The 23,974-nt window shown below is 39.1% G+C and overlaps 2 protein-coding genes across 2 annotated transcripts; one reads left to right on the top strand and one right to left on the bottom strand.

Moving 5' to 3' along the window:
• Window positions 1-324: 324 nt before the first annotated feature.
• On the top strand, window positions 325-13,695 carry LOC127377232 (rhamnose-binding lectin). The gene is made up of 17 exons (XM_051424954.1): window positions 325-384; window positions 606-638; window positions 1,133-1,210; window positions 1,995-2,130; window positions 7,774-7,883; window positions 8,393-8,437; window positions 8,812-8,944; window positions 9,363-9,466; window positions 10,471-10,551; window positions 11,191-11,223; window positions 11,552-11,641; window positions 11,888-12,023; window positions 12,331-12,440; window positions 12,526-12,570; window positions 12,665-12,797; window positions 12,901-13,004; window positions 13,596-13,695. The coding sequence occupies exons 1-17, from the start codon at window positions 354-356 to the stop codon at window positions 13,619-13,621; spliced, it is 1,428 nt and encodes a 475-aa protein (XP_051280914.1). The 5' UTR covers window positions 325-353; the 3' UTR covers window positions 13,622-13,695.
• Window positions 13,696-16,959: 3,264 nt separating this feature from the next.
• atp6ap1a (ATPase H+ transporting accessory protein 1a) lies at window positions 16,960-23,652 on the bottom strand. Its single transcript, XM_051426308.1, has 11 exons — window positions 23,489-23,652; window positions 21,967-22,093; window positions 21,278-21,352; window positions 20,892-21,085; window positions 20,396-20,436; window positions 20,162-20,247; window positions 19,792-19,941; window positions 19,493-19,650; window positions 19,229-19,279; window positions 18,829-19,066; window positions 16,960-18,454 (listed from the first exon to the last, which is right to left on the bottom strand). Exons 1-11 carry the CDS (start codon window positions 23,617-23,619, stop codon window positions 18,245-18,247), a joined length of 1,461 nt encoding a protein of 486 aa, XP_051282268.1. The 5' UTR covers window positions 23,620-23,652; the 3' UTR covers window positions 16,960-18,244.
• Between the last annotated feature and the right edge of the window lie 322 nt (window positions 23,653-23,974).

The following is a 23,974-nucleotide window of genomic DNA, read 5'->3' as shown; positions in this document are numbered from 1 at the left end:
GTTTAATGTGGGAAACGTGGTTTTCCTTTCTTGACATTTGGTGAGTTTATTTTCTCCCCATCACCCCTCTCTGTTTCCTGCCTGTTTGTTTCTGACTGTGATGTTGAGTCTGTTGGTGCTGAATCTCTGGACAGTTTGTTTAATAAAGATCAGGTTTTAAAAGAGGAGTGTCTTAACTGTGTCCTTACTGGCAGATGGTTTTGTTTAAATAATGTATTATTTACACACACTGTTTACAATAATTTCACTCACCGTTAATTTCACTTTCCGTTCGTTATTAACTGTATAAATGTGAGGTCCAATCCAACCACCGTCATTCTCACTGTTCAGCTACCAGCAGATCTTCTGTCGCCATGCTCCGCCTCAGACTCAGCACCACACTGTGTGAGTACACAACTACCTGAGGAATAGAATACGGCTTTCTGGAGGTCAGGTTTTAATTAAAGTTTAATAAGGATGCAATGAATAATGTGCAAATGTCAAATCAGGTTGTCACAGGATAAAAAGCTCTATTTTTCAAGATTCCTTAAAGTATATTTTTATTTTTAATATATGATTTTTTTATATGTGTTCAAGAGAGTCTGACAGTGATTTTTCTTTTTCAGTGCTGGCAGCAACGTGTTTGCTTTTCAGAGCAGGTAAATATCTGAGTGTGTGTGTATTGTGTACAGTATTTTTTAATGCATGTGTGTGTGTGTGTGTGTGTGTAAATTTTACTTTATACTTTATATGCAGTGTATTTGAGCCTTATTGATTCTCATGCATCATTTGAACATTTCACAGATAATTGAAGAAATTGTCTACATTTATCTCCAGTTTTTATTAGTTACTGAAATGTTATTTAAACATATATATACATTTTTAAGCAGTCTTCAGAACAGGACTTTAGTTTTGATTTGGTTATGTCTGCCAATATGGAGCATTTATTGACAGTAATACTGACAAAATATTCTGAACTGAAAGACTTTACTGTGTTTTGTGCCCAATGAGTCTGATTTGAAAATGATCAATATGGATTATTTTTATTACTTGTGTGCTTCTTGTGTTCACTCATTAATGATTTCACAATCTGTTTTTTGGTTGTAACTAATTAATGTTATATTCTATTAATAAAACTAATTTTTCTTTGCAGGTTCTTCGGTGGCCATGTCCACAGAGAGAGTCGTCACCTGTTCTCCTGGCTCCCACAATGTTCACCGTCTGAGCTGTGGTATGACTGAACCCTCTAAAACTCTCTGTGTACAGTAAATGGTACTTTACTGTTGGAAGACCCAAAAAGACATCACTCATAAGTTACAGTTTTATTGTTAAGGCTTTGAGGCCACCCATTTTCTAACTGATAAGAGATCTATTATTTTTAGGTTGTCAATCAAATCTGTTCAAACCACACCCACACAGCCCGGTTTGTGACAACTCCGAACTGGCACTAACACCAGTCCGGAAGTAGCACAGGTGTCAGACCAGACCCCTAGACCCCCAACCAGGGGCCCTAGTGGTCCTCTATGTGATTAAGAACAGGAAAAATTAAACAAGAAGCTTGTGTAAGAAAAGCCATCTCTGGGCTACAGTCTACCTATTGAATTGTCATCCTGATCGACCACCGTGACTCGACTTGAACGCCTCAGGGTCTAACTTGGCAGTATAATTTAGAATTGGCTGTAAACGTGCCACAGCATCTTGTCTTAAAGTGGCAGTAACTAACGTCATCTTTGTTGAAAGTCACTGTTTGATTTCATGGTGCTTAATGAGTGGCAAAGAGGCCGGATGGCCTGAAACAGTGGAGACTAACTTTTGAGAGGGCTACTAGCCGTTCGGCTTCACTATCACAAAGCATTGCTTTGTCTAGGTTTTTAGAGGCTAATAATACAGCACTCCGTCATTATTGGACTGTGTGTATGTATTATTTGATGACTTCCTTTCTACTATCGAATGATAGAATAATTATATCAAACAGGTTATCCATTGCATCTTTGCTCTGTTGTGCTGTGTAACAGCCAGTGGAGTGATCAGTGTGCAGACAGCTCTGTATGGACGTGCAGACACTGAGACCTGTAGTGATGGCAGACCTCCACAGCAGCTTGCCAATACAAAGTGCTCTCAGCCGGGCACCGTGGACGTCCTCAGGAAAAGGTACACAACCAACTTTGTTACTTTGTTATTGTACAGTCTTTGTGTTAAGTGTTAAAGGTGTTGACAGCACTGAAACCTGATACATTTATTTAACGCTGTAATATAAAACCAGTGTCATTTGCATTGTGATTTTGCTCCTCATCTTCTTCCTGCAGCTGTGATGGCAAGAAGGTGTGTGAAATAAACACAAAGACTATCATGACTTCTGATCCCTGCTATGGCATCTACAAATACCTGGAGACCACCTACACCTGTGGCCCTGCAAGTCAGTTACAGTTATACATGAAACTAGTGAAACAAACAAAAGTTGAATAAGTCTAATGTGATTCATCCTTTCTCTGACAGTTCGCAGTGTCACGTGTGAAATATCCTCTTCAATCCTGAAGTGTGGTAAGATCGCTATTTATGTTTAATGGATAATTGTGGTCAACATAAGCATTATTTATTTAATGATAGAAGTCCCCCTAAGGCTCTGGATCTGGGCTGATCAGCTGATTTTAATTGTTAGTGGTGGTTAACATAAACCTGATAACATGTCTACCTTTCCTTTACCCCTCAACCTGCTGCTCTTCCTCACGACAGCCTCTACAGTGCAGCATTTCACTGGATATGAGAGTGAAAGTTATTATTACACCACCAGATGCCACTAAATCCTAAACACTGGACCTTTAAATGTGTTTAAACACCATTACTGGAGACTCTGAGTTTTGACACACAAATTGATACAGTAAAATACACACTAATACTTAAGAAATTGTACACAAATCATTCAGCTAGGAGCTTTCTAATATTGATCTGATCAGAAATTATAGATGTGATGTGATGTGATATGAAGAAGAATGTGACTACTGAAACTGAATGAGGCAAGTTTAATGTTAGACTGCAATCAAATTACACACAGGATTAACATTAGCTTAAATAATGACAGCTGGTATGTATTTGGATCAAGTAGCTTGTGAAAAATAAGGTATGAATACATTTAGTAGCTCACTACTATTTCAATGTGTCAGATATATTTAATTAACATTGCAATATATTTATTTTACTGAGAATCATTGGCACAAACATTTCTTTAAGGATTCATTACCATCTTATCTCACTTTGTAGCTCCAGTGTGCTCTGGGCAGTATGTGTCAGTATGGCCAGATACTCAACATATACCAACCCAGATTGGGACCAAAAACTTGATTGGGACATCCCTAAATAATGTTCAACATCCATCTTAATATCTAACTTTGGTCACCTGGCTCTCTAATCTGCAGTATACATATATTTTTTTACCTCATCAATATGTCCTCCTCTTTCTGTCAGATGAAGGTCAGGTTATATTTGTGTACGGGGCAGATTATGGACGCCGTGACAGCACCACATGCTCCTACGGACGTCATGTCTATCAGGTCACAAATGTCCACTGCCGAGGCCCGAGCAAAGTGGCGAAAGGTACAGGTGCTGCACTCACAGGAAAATAGACTTAAGAACTGCAGTACAGTGATGGCTGTAAAGAAGGAAAATTTGTGATGCCACCCACTGTCATCTTCTGTGAAATGGCACCTTAGATTTTACATTTACTCTGCATCCACAGCTGTAATGGTAAAAACAGCTGTTTGGTCAGTGCGAGCAACTCAGTGTTTGGAGACCCCTGTTACGGCACTTACAAGTACCTGGAGGTGACTTACAGGTGTCAGTGTAAGTCCTTGTTTGTTTTTGTTTAACTGAAGACAATAATATACAAAAATGTATGGTAGGGAATGCAGATATACCAACAATATTCATGTTATTTTGACAGTTCACACTGTGGCATGTGAAGGGTCTGTGGCACGCCTGAAGTGTGGTAAGATCATAATTTCATTTTATTGTTTCTCAAACCTGCATGAACTACTTCTACTTCCTCTCTAATGTTTGTTCCCTCTCAGGTGAAGGGCAGGTTATATCCGTCTACAGTGCCATTTATGGCCGCAGCGACCGGACCACATGCGCCTCTGAACGACCTCAGTCTCAGATCCACAACGCCAGCTGCTCAAGTTCCTCTGACAACGTTGCTCGAAGGTAGAGCTGCCCACTCCTTTTTTTATTTATTATTCTTATTATTTTTAAACTAGAACAGGTTTATTGTGAATTCAAGCCTCATTCACATCTCTCTGTCTCCACAGCTGTAACGGGAAGAGCAGCTGTTCGGTCAGCGCGAGCAACTCAGTGTTTGGAGACCCGTGTTTCGGCACTTATAAGTACCTGGAGGTGGCTTATGCGTGTCATGGTGAGTAGCTTAAAGGCCAGTTTTACTCTGCTGAGGATAGTCTGTGGACCTGATGTGCACATGAAGGTGTCACACAGTATACAGTATGAGGTGAGCTATTTACACATAATGTTGCAAACACAAAAAAACTACTGAAAATAAGGCAAAACTTACAAGTTCTGTTAGTTCAGAAGCATTCAGCAGGGTTCCCACATGTCCTGGACTAGTTTTCCAGTCATGGAAACGCCTGGAAATTGTATTTTAGCCCTTCTCTCAGATCTACGGCTCAGATCACCAACATATTTAATTTTAAACTCGACTGTTGGTAGAAGAACCTGCGATCATGACAAGTCTGGTTTATCAGATATGGAACGAACTTGAGGAAAAATTTCTTGTTGTTGTGGTTTATAAGTACATGCACAGCAATAGTAATTGTACATAGAACAATTCCTTCTTTTAATAGGCTAATAGATAAGAAGATGAATTTTCTGTAAATGAAATAAATTCTACTTAAGTTGTTACTTGAGGGCTGTGGCCAAATTAATGTTACGGTTTGAGGAAAACTAGTAAAAAAAGAGTATCATTAATAAAGGAGCAATAAAACTGGGTCTAAAATGAAAATTTTGTCTGTTCTTTTGCAGGTCCATATGCATGCACACAGAAGTGTGGGATAAATCAAGAAACCAATGAACCTGAAATTTAAAGCGGAAGTTAAACAGCATCCTCAGGATACAGCTTGTTCTTCTCTTCCACACTTTTACTTCCTTTATTAACTCTGGGTCCATTCATATTATATATATTATAATCCAAATGATTGTATTTCTCATTTAAATTTGTTTTATTGACTTTCTGCTCCTTTATGTAAATCATTTTTTCTTTGAAATTGAAAATAAACTTGTCAGATATCAACATATTACCCATTTACATTTGTTATTATTTATCAGTAGTGACTTTCCATCTTCCAGCACAGAGCCGCTATGAGTGGACCTCAGTACGTAGCAGCTTTTTATATTAAAGCCCAGTCCAGCAAACACTCTTGATATATACAAGGATTAGTCTGTATATATCTGTATATATGTATTCCCTCCCCATTCTCTGCCAATCCTTTTCTTTCATTACCATAAAGAAATCTTAAGATTAACTTTAAAAATAACAGGTTCTTTAAAAGGACAACTAATTGTGATTTCAGTGTGCAAAATCGACTCTGAGATGTTGCCACGAAAGATAAATCAGATTTAAAAAAAATTAAATACACAAATAAATGACAAATACAATTCACCACTTGTTACCAGAATCATTCAAAAGAGCGTGTTTGTCCTTTTACACTCTGTCTTTCAAGTGCTTTTATTATGAATTATATGAACCAGCAGAGCCACTCAAATCAGGTCAGAGTTTACAGGTTCAGTAGTGTTCACGGAAGTCCACATAAGAAAAAGAAAGATTTCCTCCAGTTTTCCTGTAGGCAAACAAAAGTTATGTTTACATTCATTGTTAGTCACCAACATCCCTCAAGTCTAAACAATGTGTCGAGTGCATTTACTTCCTCAAAGCCAACCAAGTATTTTTAAAGCGGCCTTGTTTACATCTGTGTTCATTAGTCTTATACCCAGTAAAAAGTACTTAACCAGAAATGTTTCTGTAACTTACAAAACTAAGTTGGTGTCACTTAAAATTACTAATAAAAGCTGCTTCATCAACAATCTTTTTGATCTTAAAATTAACTCAAGAATGTGCAAATGTGCAGGGGATGAAGATTTTGTATAAAATTCAAACCCAAAACTAATAAATGTTAATGTAATTAACGCATCAAGTTAGATCGAAAGCACGTCACAGAGCTGCTCGTGTGGCTGTAGACTCATGAATAACAGTCACATCTGTGCATTTTCCAAACGCTGTCAGAGCAACTGTTCGTCTACAGTATACGGACATATACGATGGAGGGACACACAGTCATACAATAAGCACACGGCCTGATAAAGTGGGAGTAACTGCAGTCTAAATACTCTCCTTTAAGGAAACTTATGATTAAAAGAAACCATGAATCATTTTATTCATGTTGGGCTGAAAATATATGCCTGAACAGAGGGAGAGGTCCGCAGTGAGTAATGCACTCTGTAAATACCCTTCATGATAATGATCATTTAATCTTTGACTATGTAGTAAATCATTACCTCTATCACAGTCTGCTACACCCAGTAAGTCAGACATGTGTTAATGTGTTTGAGTTCATTAAAACAAATACAGCTCTTGTATAAATACAGGTGTGTCTTTCCAACTACCGTCAGTCTCACCTGCTACTTACCTGCTACCAACATCATGCTCTGCATCCGGCTCAGCAGCAGCACACTGCGTGAGTACACTACTGACTGACTGACTTGGTTTATACAAATTCTTAAAAAGAATATTTCTTAGATAAGATTTGAGTATTTTTATTATATGTGATTGGAGTTTTAGGGTGCGGGATAGACTCATTGTTATGCACAGTATGAGATGTACTAATGGGACGTCAACAAGAAATATTAGTATTTATAGACTATAGAGATGCTAGCCGCTCTGTGAGGCAGTAAGCAGTGATGATGTCTCTTTTTCAGTGCTGGCAGCAACGTGTTTGCTCATGACAGCAGGTAAATATTACATAATATTAATAATTACACATATTTTCTTTTTATGTATTTGCTTTCAACTCGTAAGTTCATGTCTGTTTTTTAGATGTTTCCACAGAGAGAATTATCAACTGTGACGACGGCTTCAGTGTTCAACGTCTGAGCTGTGGTATGCTCTGCTATATGTACAGTATTGCTGTTACTGTTTAATGTATTTTATGACAAAAACAAGTTTAGTAATAGTTCATAGTTTCTAATATCCACTTGAATAATTCTGCTATAATAAATAATGTGACTCCTCTTCATTTCACTGTGTAACAGCCAGTGGAGTGATCAGTGTGCAGGCAGCGCTGTATGGACGTGCAGACAGTGAGACCTGCAGTGAGGGCAGACCTCCACAGCAGCTGACCAACACAAAGTGCTCTCAGCCGGGCACCGTGGACATCCTCAGGAAAAGGTACACACGCAATAAAGTCCAAAACGTCTTTTTTCCAGCTTCTTTGTTATGCTTTATAGGAAAACTATAGTAAACTGAAGCTTATTTTGAGAGACAGCAGTGGAAAAATAGGCTGTGGTGAGAATAGAGAAGGAATAAGATGTTAAATGTCTTAATAATAGGTCTACTGGTAAATACATTGGTTTGTGAGCAAGTGCTGACCTGGATTGTTAAGAAAACCTCCCAGAAAATGTCTGTAAAGGTTCTGGAAAATGGTTTCTGAGTGAGGAGATGCTGCTATTAGCCGAAGGTCCAACTGTATTTAATTTACAGTATTTTTGTGTTGTACTGTCTTTGTGTGTTTCCTGTAGGTGTGATGGCATGAGTGTGTGTGAACTAACTACGAGTGTCGTCCGTACTTCTGATCCCTGCCCTGGCACCTTTAAATATTTGGCGACCAACTACACCTGCTTCCCAGCAAGTCAGTCACATGTCTGCATGAAATGAACACAAAAGTAATCAGATTAAACACCCGCTTTGGTGAATTCTGGCGCACGCAGTCGACCACCTCGACAGCGCTGACCTTTAGAGGAACGGCGAGCAGGATGGTTCAAAGGGAGGAAGCTGTCGTAGGTTAGCTGTGTTGTGGCATTCCCTTTTGTTTAAGCATTAACTGCTCCATAAAAGTGGGATGGTTTGCAGTGAATCAATCCGCATAGTAACCTTTGACGCTTGCTTATGATTGATTGATTGATTGATTGATTGACACACATACAGACCAATCAGTGCTGAATTCAGACGTATGGTGTGTTCATGTTTTTATATTGGTAATAATGAGTAGGACAGAACAGGATACAGATATTTGTCAGGATTTGGGAAACTCAGTTTGAAACCGGGATGTCTGCTCACGTAGCTGCCCAGCTGGCGTGTTAGCAGTTGGCTTGCAAGCTCCAATAGTTCACTAACTAACTCCTTTATGTTACTTTACAGTTCACCTTGTAATATGCGAGCACTCTGTGGGACAACTGTACTGTGGTAAGATCCCTTTTTTTTGTTGTTCTCATATTTGCTGAAACTTTCACTACATCCTGACAGTCAGATAATCCGGTTCCTCTGGCTCCTCCTAGTGGCTCCAAACAACCAATCAGAGCATTAACTGCTTTTGTAGTTGTTTTAATTACTTGTTTTCTTTTATCTTTTATCTCTTTAAGTAATTCATTGTTTGTTTCCTTGTATTTATTATAATATATTATATTGTAAATGATTGCCAGCCCTCAATTATTTTTGAGTTTAAATAAAGGTGTGTGTGTGTGTGTTTTTAATACATTTCATTTGATTTCAATACTCAAAACAATATTGTACTTGCTCATTTTGTTTTCTGCCTCTTGGATTCTCCCTCTTTTGGTTAGATGAAGGGCAGGTTATAGTTGTGTACGGTGCTGATTATGGACGCCGTGACCAGACCACATGCTCCTACCAACGTCCAGCCTCTCAGACCCAAAACGTCTACTGCTTAAACCCCACGAGCAAAGTCGCTGAAAGGTACGGCTGCTCCACTCTTTGTGATGTGAACTTCAGATTGATGACAGCGGAGGTCATATTTAAAGGTCCAGTGTGTAACATTCATATTCATGTTTTCATTAGGGTATGATCATCTGAAAATACGAATCATTGTGTTTTTGTTACCTTATAATGAGCTGTTATCTACAGAGGGAGCGAGGTGTTATCTTTCTGCGGCCCAGAACAGACAAACACTGGCCCTTAATTTCTGCTACGCCCTTCGAAGGAGAGGGTCTGGCGAGGGGGCCGCAATCTGCAACTTCAACTCTAGATGCCACTAAATATTACACGCTGGTCCTTTAACTTCAGTGCAATAATCATTGCAGATTTCTCTTAAATGATGGCCAGATTTCCTGGGTCTCAGTGCACATTTAATCCTGCGTTCACTCTGCATCCACAGCTGTAATGGAAAAAACAGATGTATTATCAAAGCGAGCAACTCTGTGTTTGGAGACCCCTGCGTCAGCACGTACAAGTACCTGGAGGTGGCCTACACATGCCAGTGTAAGTAGCTCAAAGGCCCCTACTGGGTTGTTTCCCTCCACAGAGGCTAATCTGTGAAAGGGAAGATGGTCAAATAAAAACAACGGCACTAAACTTTTAGCCTCTGTGCAGCATTCAGTTGTTTAGTGAATATTGTAGTGTATTTGAAAAGTATATTAATTAGATATTTATGAATTTATGCAGCAGTCATTTAAATAATCTAACATAAATATGCCATCTGTTCTTTGTTTTGCAGATCCTGTGTGAACATATTGACAACACAGTTACATGATAATTCTTTTGAACATTCATACTGAGCAGAATCAGTTTTGTGATTAAGTTTAAAGTGTGAGATTAAATCAAGAAACCAATGGAACTTAAATAAAAAAACACTATACAGATACTGTAAATCTAAATCTGATCTGCTTTATTTAATACACTTCCTCTGTATTTGAAACATGCTAATAAAATAAACTTTGCCTTCCCTTGCCTGGTCTTGTCTCTAAATAATCTATGTGCTATATATACACTAACTACACTATATACTAACAAGAACTACTGTACAAACATGAATACAGAAATGTAAAAATCATGAAAGGAAAATGCAGAAATAAGTTTACATTTACATACATACACAGTAGCTCACCACCAAGCACTGGGGTTGTTTTTCCTACAATAATATGATTTCTAAATGTGTGATGGTGCAAACAGGTCCAAGCATGTGTTTTGTTTATTTACCCCCCACAAGTAAAAGTGAATATTGATGAAATTGGAGCCTTAATGCAACATTATGTAACTTTCCTACTTCAGAATCATTTTGATGTTACACAGAGTTGTGACAGGGTGAATGGTTCCTTTGTCATTACCTTATAATGTCGCTGCTGGCAGCTTTGATTGACATTTGTTTTTTTTAATTTTACATGTTTGTTTTGTTTGAAGTACGTTTCCTCCTCAGTCTGTTGCAACTCACAGTGTTGATTTGCATAAAGAGGGGATGTTCTTGCCCCAAGGAGAATAAATATCAGGTTTCTCCCTCAACCACCATAACTTCATTCTTTCTGGATCATCTGACACCATGCTCTGCTGCAGACTCAACGCCACACTGTGTGAGTGTATATCTGACTGATGATGGAAATTTTAATGACTGTAAAACTTTTAAAACAGTTAAAAGCAGGTAGCAGCAGGTCTCCTTTACTAGCCTGGTGTGGCTACACATTTAGGTCTCAATTAGAGGCCTGGTTTTTATGGATTTTATGGAAATTCTTTGGATGTATAAAACCTCTTAAAAACCTCTTGAGCGAGTTTTAAGCTGCTTTGATCGTTAACACAATAATGTTTAAACTTTTGTCAATATGCTGCACATTGTTGGATCAGTTAGATTCTTCACCAGACACCACGACCACCAAAGTATCATCATTCTGGTTTAAATAAACATTTGTATTGTATTTCCCATCTTTGCTGAGCAACAGTTTTATGCAAAAGGAATGAAAGGCCTGTTCAAAAATAAAGGCAGGCTGAATTCAGTGAATGAAGCAAATTAAGTATATTAACTGAAGTTCTAAGATGTGTGGGTTCCTAAAAAATCATGAAGTTAGAATTTTGCTGGAAAATTTGCTTTATTATTATATGTGAATGGACCTAAAGGACAATAGTGCTTACAACTGCTAAATAAACTCACTTTGATATCAGAGATAATCTGAAGTGACGAGATAAATAAACCTTAAAAATGTACTTTTCTTTTTCAGTGCTGGCAGCAACAGGTTTGCTAATGATATCAGGTAAATGGATGTTTGAATGTTGTTTGACAATACTTGTTCATATTGTGCCTTTATTCTAATCTTACATTTAGATCCATGAATCACAAATCATTTGGACAGTCCATGTTTTTTCAATAAAATCAATTGATCTTTGTACATTTGCAATCTACTGACTTATTTGTACTTTGTTGTCTCTTTACAGCTCATTCTCATTCAAGTCATTCATTTTACTCATGCTAACACTGTTCGCACTCATTCTGACTAAATGTTTAAATAGGAACCTTCATTTTGGGTTTTACCCTTTATTCAGCAAATTTGTACTAATCATAAAACAAACTTTTCATTCCAGGCTTTTCTAGAGCCCAACCTCTGATCCCCTTGTCCACGAACACAGTGATCACCTGCGATACCGCCGACAATGTCCAACGCCTGAGCTGTGGTACAACTGAACAACTACACACACAGTACACATAGGGGATTGATTTTATTTTTTTAGAGCAAGCTAGATAATTTAGCTTGTTGAGAATCTGGGGGAGTTGTAAAGTATTGAGAGACAAACGTAGGTTTACTACTTAGAATTTCGGCAGCCTCGTCCTTTAAGTCTTCCTGTATTATATTTTTGCCCGGACACTATTTTAATTGTCCTTCCTTTCTGTCCTTGTTTCCCTCTGTGGTGTGTTAACAGAGAGTGGAGTGATCGTTGTGCAGAGAGCTCTGTATGGACGTTTGAACAGAGAGACCTGCAGTGAGGGCAGACCTCACAACCAGCTTGACAATACACACTGCGCTCAGAAGGGCACCGTGGACGTCCTCAAGAAAATGTAAAATTCCTCCTCCAGTTGTTTTATTTTCACATTTTATTTAGGACCAATTACTCTTCCATTCTTTAATCAACATAGCACAATCTGATCTTGACAGTTAGCTAAATGTAATGAGTAATGACTATACAGTTCAAATGTTCACTTCAAACAGCCCGAACATTGACAGTTTAATTGACCCTTCCTGCTTTTTGTATAAAAGCGTTCTTGTAACGTTATCCACTTTGACATAATTACTAGTGATAAAAGTAACATTCAGCTGTGTGAGTTGTGAGAACCTGGAAATGAGCTCTTTATGTTCTCCCTGCAGCTGTGATGGCAAGAAGGTGTGTGAAATAAACGCACAAGTCGTACGTACTTCTGATCCCTGCGGAGGCATCTACAAATACCTAGAGACCAGCTATGCCTGCTTCCCGGCGGGTCAGTTACAGTTCTGAGAGAAACTAAAAGTGAAACAAAGCTACAAATGCAAAATGTTTAATGTGATTTATCTTTACTTTTATAGTCCGCACTGAAGCATGTGAAAGTTCTTTTGCAAACATGCAGTGTGGTAAGATCAGTTTCTCTACTTTTACATATATTTGTATTTTCTTTGTATTTCAACACTCATCTGAATGTGTTTCTTTTCCTCCTCTTTTGATCAGATGAAGATCGGGTTATATTTGTGTACGGGGCTGATTATGGACGCCGTGACCCGACCACATGCTCCTACAGACGTCCTGCCGCTCAGGTCAAAAATGTCCACTGTTCGAGGCCGACTACCAAAGTTGCTGAAAGGTACAGAAGCCCACTCTTTTTGTTAAACAATATGGAACAATATTTCCTTGGTTGTCTGTGCACATTCAAACCTGCGCTCACTCACATTAATCTGCATCCACAGCTGTAATGGGAGAAGCAGTTGTATGATCAAAGCGAGCAATTCGGTCTTTGGAGACCCCTGTGTCGGCACTTACAAGTACCTGGAGGTGGCCTACACATGTCACTGTAAGTAGCTCAAAGGCCCCGTTGGGTTGGTTTCACTCTACTAAAGCTAATTGGTGGCCTCGAAAAGCTAAATATCAACTATACAATATAGAGTAAAATGAGTTACGCTGTTATACAGTATATTCACATAATGTTGTTAATGCGCTAATGTTAAAACATAAAACGAGGACATGTCATTCAGGGAGTTCAGGTTCATTCTAAAAAATCAGTCCCCAGATCAGTACAGAGCCACTAACTTTAGCTTAAACTCTGTTATAGTGGCAGCCAGACGGGGGGAATGTTTTGATGCTTCATTTTTGGACCGAAACCCCGTTTACTTCTTGGTTTGGTTTAGGAAAACCTCCTGCTATGAGTTAGAATAAGTATGTTAGGTTATGCAAGTAAGTTGATGATACCAAAGTTAGTATTTTGGGAAAACAGGTTTCTACGCAGACGATGTATTTCTCTAACATAACCTGTAACCCTTCAAAGTAAAAGTAAGCTTATGATGTGCTGCATGGCATTTTAAAAATGTCCTTAAAAGAATTTTTTTCTGCTGTAAGTAACTTAATTAATCTGTCTAAAGTCAATATTTCCTCTGTTCTTTTGCAGTTCCAGCGATACAGCCATATCATTGAACTTGAACTATCACAATGTACATGCTTTGAATAAAATGCATTCTGAATCAGCAGTAATCAAGAAACTAAAGAAATTATTCATATTCCAAATACAACATATGGCCAAAAGTATGTGGACACCTGAAAAATACTTTCAAACTATAAACTTTATTGTTGAATGTCTTATACAAGGCCAGACAAGTGCACCAGGGCATTGTGAACTTAAGTGTCCATATACTTTTGGCTACATAAATGTAAATGAAAAAAAAAAACCTTTGATTTAATGATCCTTTGATTGATTAATGAGCCTCTGATTGATTAATTTACTTTTCTCCTTAGTCTGTTTTTATTTGATCTCATGTTATTCTTCTGTAATGAACTGTGTCCTTCTTCATTGTGCTACACAAATAAACTCACCTTGCACTGCCAGGTGTTCTGTATCATTACACTAAAATACATACACAAAATATACAAAATACACTAAATAAACAGTATAGTTCAGTCCTGTAGCTAATATTTGTGGGGATTTGGCAGCTCAATAAATTAGAATATTGTGGAAAAGTTCATTTGTTTCAATAATTCAATTAAAAAAGTGAAACTCATATGTTATTTAGATTCATTACACACAGAGAGAAATATTTCAAGCCTTTATTTCTTTTAATTTGGATGATTATGGCTTATAGCTAATGAAAACCCAAAATTCAGTATCTCAGAAGATTAGAATATTACAAAAGACCAATAAAAAAGAATTTTTAATACAGAAATATCGGCCTACTCAAAAGTATGTTCATACATATATGCACTCAATACTTGGTCGGGGCTCATTTTGCATGAATTAGCTCGAATTTAGCTTAAACTCTGTTATAGTGGCATCCAGACAAGGGAAGCCCAGACAGTCCGAAAAATATCCCATTGGACCAAAACCCCATTTTTGTCTTTTTGTTGTTTTTGTTGTTGCTGTCAGACTGTGATTTTTGTACACATGCAGAATTCTTTCGCTTAGCAACACTAGTTTTAGGGTTGCTCTTTCAGTTGTTTCTGGTTTTAGTTAGTGAGGCCTTTCATTTTTTGTTTATTTCAGGAAGGTAGTTATAAGCTCTTAGAGTCCACTTCATTATATAAAGTTTTTTGAGCACCCACCAGTCCTTTTCCTTTGTAGTTTAGACTCACTTATTTGTGGTTGTATGTAAAAAGGCTGTTTTTATGTTGCTTCCCTTCCCCTTTATGAGCTGGGTTTTTTAACATTTTTATTTGCACTACAACAATCCAAACTATGCTCATAAGATCATAACTTGTCAAGCAGGAAGCTGTATGTTGAATTTATTATCAAGATGCATGTATGCATCTTGATGCATTGATGCATAAATTCAACATGTAGCTTCCTGCTTGACAAGTAAAAGATGTAAAGACAACGTCTGAGCACCCGTTGATAAATTAAAGATTTTGGTGATTTTTAAATATCATCAGCTGTGCAAGATGCCCCAAGCATGTTTGCCCAAAACCTTTTGCTCCCCAACTTTTGCACATGCTATAATGTTGTTTTCAGTTTTGTTCAATGTGGTATCCAATTTCGATTTGTCCTGTATGTGTGTGGTGAGTGTAAATATTGTTTTTGTTATGTCACCTGTGCACTTGGTAATCAGTCACGTACCTTACATAGGGAAGTCACAGGTGGACAGCTGTGGGGAATGAGGAAGTAGGAAGCCACAGTGTGGCGTCGGTACTGGTCTGTGTTGTAGTGTCTTTCATATTTACGAGCTTTTTATATCGTTCATTCAGCACAAATGACTTGTGTAGGTGTTTTTACATCTGTAAATAAAGTGTTCGGACAGACCTCATTTTATGGTAGCGATACGCATTGAAGATGTCTTCAGATTCATTCAAAGTGGCTTTTTTATGGTTTGATGCAATTTATGATATAAAACTAACTATCCACGAATGTTTGCTGAAATCATTTTACGTTCCATATCCTTGAAAGGCTTTTCAATTAAAAAAATCACCAGCATGTTATTTGTCAAAGGGTGCCCAAACTTTCACATACAGTTGTCTTGCATTAATGATTAATCCATTGTTACACTTTTTCCCAACAAGAGACAATGCACAATGGAGGCTTTGTGTAAAGGAAGCAAACAGAGAACCGAACCATGCATTCTCTGATCATTTCCTTGTTTGTTCTCACGAAACGTATCTACCAAATGACAATTACTAGGAGGCTTAATGTGAATGAACTGGGATGACATTCATGTCATATTCATGTGTTTTGCATGAAGAGGGGCAGTTCTTACGAAAGAGAATAAATGTCAGGTTTCTGCTTGAACCACCATAACTTCACTCTTCAACTCTTCACCGAAATCTGGTCATCTGACACCATGCTCTGCGCCAGACTCAGTGCCACACTGTGTGAGTATATATCTGACTGATGATGAAAATTATGATGTAAAACTTCAGGGTCCCAATTAGAGGCAGGTCTCCTTTACTAGCCTGGTGTGGCTGCAGATTTAGGTCTCAATTAGAGGCCTGGTCTGGATTTTATAGAAATTCTTTGGATGTATAAAACCTCTTAAAAACCTCTTGAGCGAGTTTTAAGCTGCTTTGATCGTCGACACAATAATGTTTAAACTTTTGTCAATATGCTGCACATTGTTGGATCAGTTAGATTCTTCACCAGACACCACGACCACCAAAGTTTCAAGTTTCCAAATCCCTGACCTCAAACTATCTCAATGCACGTGCTCTGAATAAAATGCATACTAAATCAGTCTCATCAGTAATCAAGACTGATTGATTAATGAGCCTTTAATTGATTCATTTCCTTTTCATCTTAGTCTGTATTCATTTATTCTTCTGTAATGAATGGTTTTCTTTTTGATTGTGCCACACAAATAAACTCACCTTGCATTGCCTTCTATTCTGTATCATTACACTCAAATATAACAGTTAAATATGACGGTATAGTTCAATCCTGGAGATAATATTTCCTTGTAATTACATGTTTATTAAAAAGGACTTCAATGATTTATCAAAAGTCAATTAACTAATTGATTAACCAAGTAATTGTTTCAGCTGTGCTTGTAGAAACTGTTCAGCAGTTTCATTTATAAAAACATTTTATAAACTCTTCATATTCGCTGTGTAAAAAAGTTAAAGTTATTAAAGCTGTCAGATAAAGGCAATAAAGTACAAATGTTCCCTCTGAGATGTAATGGAGTAGAAGTACTACAAATTTGTAGTTAGATTACGACACTAAATGTACTTCATTACATTCCACGACTGCACAAAGCGCCGTCCAGCCTCAATGAGACTTCTGATTCTAAAGTTATAATTAACTGTCCTATTATATAAAAATACAAATACAAATCTCAATTTTCACAGATGTTTTATTGGGGTCACATCAGCAGCACGACACAGGACCATAATCAGGACCTCACATCATTGATACTCACCACAAATCATCAAAAAACTAAATAAATTAACAGAAAAACAATAATTTCACATTTCAGTGCACATCAGCGGAGGAATAAATACAGTGTTCATGTTAATGACGGAAAAAACAACATTGTTCAAAAGTGAAAAGTTACTTAAGCTCCTGTTTGATAAGACTTTTAACTGTATATCTGTGGTCCTTTGTTCATCAGAACGTCCCTTTGAGTCGGGTGTAATGTGGTGGATATGATTTATGTTTCATCCATACAGACTGCGATCCCTTTTGTCTATTCACAGACACAAACACAACCGTAAACACACACGTACACAAATTAGTTTCTCCAATAAATAGCATTTCATAGTTCATTTTTCATACATTATTTTTGTCCCTGTCTGTACAACTGTGTCCCTTCTGGTGGGGGACATTTAATGACAGCAGCCTGAAAACAGCCCCAGTCTGTGCCTCGAGTGAGGAAGGCTGTACGGAGGTTTAATGACGCATACGGTTGTTCTCAAGGTGTTTCCAGAATCCTCAAAGACTAAAAATATTCAGTCTGCTGCCAAATAAAAGATGGTTAATGTGTTCTTGCTCTTTTTGTACAAGGAAAATATTCACGCATTATTTTGTGTGACGGAATAAAATTGGTTAAAATGAAACCTGCAAACTCTTTGTCTCTTTAGCTGCTAAATGTTCAGCAGCTCGTCTCTACCTGTGTGTCTGCGGTTAGTTAGGTTAGTGCACGTTGACAATGACGCTATGAGAGCAATGACACTGAACACAAACCGTGAAGTTGTGGCTGGAGCTGAAACTCTCTGTAAAGCCGAAGTTCATACATTACTGCTGTCTCTGTTTGAGTTACAAGAAGAACAGCTTATATTAAAATGTCCTAACTGGCTGCGATGGTCAGACGCTCACATGCAGTTAGGACGCGGTGTCGGTGTTGTTAAACCACCTTCTGAGTAACGGAGGCTTTACACTGCGACTCCAACGAGACACAAACTGGGGCTACCTGAAAGGATACACATTTTATAAACAGACACATATGCAATGATGACTAAAACCCTTATTCTGACAACGTTACTTATTAGTGAATAATGCCCAACTACAGATGAACAGGGAACAGAATGTAAAAGGTGGGAGTGGAAGCATTGCAGTTGGAGAAGCATTTGAGGGACAGAGAGGAGGAAAGATGGAAGGTGAAGACAGGAGAGCGACTGCAGTTACTCCGTTTGGGGCACAGAGATCGCCGGGCCCTTGGGGTCATCGAACCGGTCCATAGTGTGGAGCTGCATGATCATGTGCAGGCCGTAGGTGAGCACGAGGACCATGAGAAGACTGGTCATCAGACCCATCCAGATCCCAGGAGAGAAGAAGCCTGCACAGTCACTGGCATACGAGAATTCACCATTGGTCACGCTAAAGCCCTGGACCTGGAAAACAGGACACGCTGTTAATCTGTGGACCGGCTCATTGTGTTTACATTACACCTGTACAGGTGAGGGCAGGCATACGTCACTTTCCTGTCTTCAGAACGAGCATGTCTACTTTTGGGTCATACTAATGCTGTAGAAGTGCCTCGTGGCAGAATGCCTAGAGGCTGCATCGCATTCTGCACATCAAACAATAAAAACACCAAAGCAGTTCATTTTATCTACTGACAGTAAAAGATCATTTGTATTAAACTTTGCTCATTCTGCTGGTCTCTTTTTTTATTGTGTGAGGCACAATGCTGGACAGTGTGGGAAGGGGGCTCCCAAAACACCAATTATTAGATTATTAATAAATAAACCAATCACTATCTTACCTGAAAGTCCTGAAACGAGACCTTCCACTGATTGGCTGGATCTTTAGATGAGTGTGGGATGAGCAGGGGCCAGCGGAAGCTGGTGACGGACTCACAGCGGTACGAGTACTCGGCGGGGGCATAAATGTTTCTGCTGCCGTTAAACGTGGCTTTGGTCCCGTCGTACTCCAGCTCAACGGCGTCTAGCGTGAACCAGGGGCGATCAGACACCTTGTAGTGACGCTGGCTCATCGCAAAGCTGAACACACACACACACACACACACACACACACACACACACACACACACACACACACACACACACACACACACACATAAGTTGAACAGATTTGTGAAGGTTGCAGGAGGAGACTTTGTAGGACTGTATCTGTGTGGTTATGTATGTCGTATGCACACTCACATCAGTTTGAAGCTGCGGTGGCCGAGGACATTCTCGTAATTAAGAACCAACCTGCAAAGAACCAGAAATTACACGAGAGAAAGAAAGAGAGGAAGACTGTTGGAAGGGATTTCATTTAGAGGACCAGTGAGTAGTAGTGAGCAGTAAAGCTGAGACGACCTGCAGCGTCTGTAGATAAAACATCTGGATTCCTATATTCAGCTGGTTAGACACACTGGACCTTTAAGAAGCTCCCTCAGTGTTTAAGTATATCACAGGAACTACCTCGCTTTGGATTTGTCGCAGTTTGAGCCGTGGAGCTTCGGGCTGACACCCTCCCCAAAGGTAGACGGGGTCAGGTCATGTTCTTCCCAGCGACCGCTCCGAAGGATGCTGACTGACAGGCCTTTGGCCCACAGGAGGATGCAGGACTCTTCCCCCTCCTGAAGGGGGAGAAAATACCATTATTAGATTGTTCTTATTATTAATAAATCCCATGAAATAAACAACAATGTGTTAGTTGGTCTGTGGCTCTCGGCTCCAAACTCATCAATGCATAGAAAGACGTCACAGAGTCACTCCACCTTAAACTCCACCGGAGGGTAGACCCCAGCCTTCTCCTTGATCCTACGCTGCCTCTCCCTTTCTCTCTCCCTCTCCCTGTACCCGCCTCTGGCCTGCAGGAGAGAGCGTCCTCCACCCAGCCCTGCTTCCATAGAGAGAGTCGCAGCCTCCTGCAAACAGACAGGCAGAGGAGGACAGACAGCTGGATCAGAAACTGTGACTTCAACTGCACAACAACAGAGACGCGTTAGATCAATACAGCAGTGAGCAGCTGTCAGTGGAGTCACCCTTTGTTTTGATCTGAGATGCTGGAGCTCTAGTGCGACCTCTAGTGGCAGTGAACTGCTATGTAACCTTTAATAAACACAGAGCACTGACAGATAGACTCACCCTGGAGGGCCGCAGGGCTGTGTAAATGGCTGTGTATGGGACCGACTGGGTCTTCATGGTGCTCAGAACCTGACCGATCATCTCATCTGAAAAACAATATGTTCATCTCTTAGCATGGCATTACCTTGAACATTACCACAGACAGGCGACAAATGAAAGGAAAACCCTGAATAAATGAGTGGAGACACAAGTACGATGTGAATAATATTCAGTTATCAGAGGGGTCAGACTCACCGTTCCCACTGAGAATCTCTTTTGCAGACATCAGATCAGCCCTGCAAGAGCCAGACGATGCAACAATCAGATACTGACGAGAAGTGAGGGAAATTATTAGCACAATTAAAATCTAAGGGTTGAGTGAATAAAGACCGGTTCAGAGTGGATTCATTTCTGTAGGGGAGTTGATTTGAATCCTGTCTGGACTGTATGTGGGTTCAGTTATAATTACAGCTGCAGTTACCTTCTGGTTTTCACTGGACTGGATGGTTCTCCTGTAATTTAAACTCTGTCTATGTTTATTAAAGTGAATGTTTGGGGTTTTTTCCACAGGAAGAGCTGCTTGTTATTCTAGTTTTTAATTCAATCGGTGTGAAATTGATTCAATGAAGAGTATGCCTACAACTATCACTACACACTGAATGATGTGTTTCATGTCTGTGTGTTCAGATCTGACTGGGTTATGACCCCTGGAACAACTGCCTCTCTCCCACTGTGTCTCCGGTGTGCCTACCCGATGCCGTAGGGCAGCCTGAACACCAGCAGGGCGGGCGAGGAGGCGTTGAGTCTCAGCTGACTCAGCGTCTCAGGGTCCATGTACAGAGGGGAGGTCTCCAGTTGGTCCTGCAGCTGGCCAATCACTGCATTGGAGGCAGGCCAGGACACAGCAGGTAACACCAGAGGGGAGGACGAGGACATCAGAGCCCCCTGTGAGACACGAGAGACGTACACATAAATACTCACTACAGGTGAACCAAACACACTTCTTATTGATTATTAGTGTTTAACTAAGCGTCAGTCTGGTTCGTTGGCTTCCTCTAATGTTTACTTGAGATAGGAACTTTAAACATGATAAACAGACACAGAGACACTGATCTACAGTCAGTGACATGATCTTACCTCCAGGTTGGGGAAAACGCTGTCCTGCTTGTTTCCAAAAGCTCCTCCATACATGGTGAAGTCCTCTATGCTCATCTGAGCGGAGACAAGGAAAGACAAGCTCAGTAATAAGTGATAAGGAAGTAACAATTCTCCTCACAATGCCCCGACACTGATACTTCATATCAGAGATCATGGATGGCTTTGTCCTCCCTCGTTGGGCATTATCGCTTATTTCTATTACTTTTTATGTTAAAAATGTATTTGCAGCTCCACAAATGTGAAGAGTTCTGAGTTTTGAATCATTATAAAGGTGAAATTACAGTGTTTTGACTTCAAGTGAGAGTAAAGGTATTTTTAGGACATCTGGTAACTTTCACCATTTTTCTTTTTAGATTCAAATTTATTACTTGATACGCAGATTAATCAATAATAAAAATAATCATTAGTTGCAGCTCTGATACTGTTATTTGGCAGCTTTGGGACTGTTAGTAGGTTACGACCATTGACAGTACAAATAACAACTACTAGCTACGAGGTTACGACTGGCAGCCTTATGAGAAAGTAAAGGGAGGTAGACGGCTGGTTGTTGGAAGCCTGCGACACAAAACCTTTGTACATATTTAAATCCTGTGTATTTATAATGTAACAAATAGAAAAGTGTGTGTGTGTGTGTGTGTGTGTGTGTGTGTGTGTGTGTGTGTGTGTACCTTGTCCTGTAGGAACAGCACTACATTTCTCGGGCCCACACTGAGCGCTTTCTCCAGGTAAGCGGCGAGCTGCTGCTGCTCAACGATGTGACCCGCTGTAGGAGGGGACTGAGTCGGTAGGGAGGTCCTGGTGGAGGAAGAAGAGTTCAGATCACATACTGGAGTAAAAGCAGCCACACAACAATGTAAAAGTTGTATTATTATTACTACTATTTACTGCATAACTGTGTAAGATGGAGTGCAGCTATATTTTACTTTCTATTCTGTTGGGCAGTTTAATCTGTATCCTTGTTAGCCCCAAATGTAATCGAGTAAAAGGTACGATATTACCCTATAAAAGAGTCGTGGATCACCATGAATCTAAACATGTACAAACACAGTAACTTGAATACTTTGAGTATTTTATGTCAGTTTACAGTGTTATTGTTCTGAATAGGAAGCAACATTAAAGTTTTAAAGTTCTGTCTTTACTACGCTGCAGTTTGCACAATAAAAACTGTTTCATGCATCCTGATTTCTTCATATCGATTATTATTAATATATTGTATGAATATATACTCAAAAACTCCATCTATAACCAATTAGATACAAATAATATTCAGTGTAATTCATTATATAAACGATTTTTACTCTTTTATTTAATCCAAACAAGGATTGTAGCCGGAAGTATGTGAGCCCAAATGTATAGCTTTATTATTACTTACAGTTTCATACAGAATAAGATGTTAATATTATGTATGGCTGTGTGTTATCTGTTAAACTTTAGCTATAAGATAAGAAGACTTTACTGATCCCACTCTGGGGAGGAGGGCTGCACAACTTTAATATGCAAACTGCAGAAGTAAAACGTGATAAACATTATAATAATAATAATAAACTGTAGTGCTGCAGGGACAAACTGGTCTACAATATCTTGTTCCCCAGATTAAAGAGAACAAAAAAATGTCACATCATCATGATTTTAATAGTTTTATTCAGTGTAAATGAAATTTTATTAGGATTTCTTCATCACTATAAATGAGGGAAACCTCAAAGATACTCGAACCTTTTATAATTTATAAATTATAAGATTTCCCCTTTGAAATGTAGTGAAGCAGAAAATGGAAATAATCACAAATTAGCTTTAAAATGATAATGAAACAGAGTAAAATGGCTTTAAAATGATAATGAAACAGAGTAAAATGGATGCAGACGGTTCTCCAGTGCACAGTTTAAATACAATAACACACTGCTCATCTTCAGGTGACAGCTGGGACGCACCTGTCGGTCATTCTCATGTTAGTTCTCCCTCAATGTAATCATTAACCCGCTTTAATCAAACACAATATACCGTTATATAAGGTAATATAATGTAATATAAGGTTATATAATGTAATATAACATAAACAGTGTGTGAGTGTCCCCGCAGAGAGCTTACCGCCCATCCACTGACACTGCTAACCGTTAGCTACCCCCACCTGCTCTGTGCGGGGGGGAGGGGGCTGGGGGGGTAACAACCAACACAAAGTGCACATTTTCTTACCCTTCGCTTGTCCACATAATGAGCGGCACCTGTTCATCGCAAGTCCCCGCGTTCAACGCGCTGAATAAGGCCAGAACAACGGCCAAAGGCGCAGAGAGGCGGCGGAGGTGAGTCGTCCCTTCGGTCGCCATCTTTACAGTCTGACGGCGGCTGACGTCACAGGGAGGTCACGTGACGGCGGATGAAGAAGAAGAAGAAGAAGACTCTCCTCTGCCTCCTCTTCATCCTCTGACCGTACCAATAATAATAGTGCACCATAGAACATAAGTTAACATGAGTCATATTATGTGCTTTACGTGTATAAATAACATATTGAACTAATAACCTGCCAGTAAACACAGTTAAACCACTGGTTCCCAAACTATTTCCTTAATGGACCCTTTTATTTTATCATTGAATAAACTGACTACACAGTGACATATTTAATGTATATTTCATATTATATTCAATACATAACGTTAACAGTAGAGAGCAACAATGAAGGAA

Source organism: Dicentrarchus labrax, unplaced genomic scaffold (genome assembly GCF_905237075.1).
Source record: "Dicentrarchus labrax unplaced genomic scaffold, dlabrax2021, whole genome shotgun sequence".
Taxonomy (NCBI): Eukaryota; Metazoa; Chordata; class Actinopteri; family Moronidae; genus Dicentrarchus; species Dicentrarchus labrax.
This window is presented reverse-complemented; position numbering and strand designations above follow the sequence as displayed.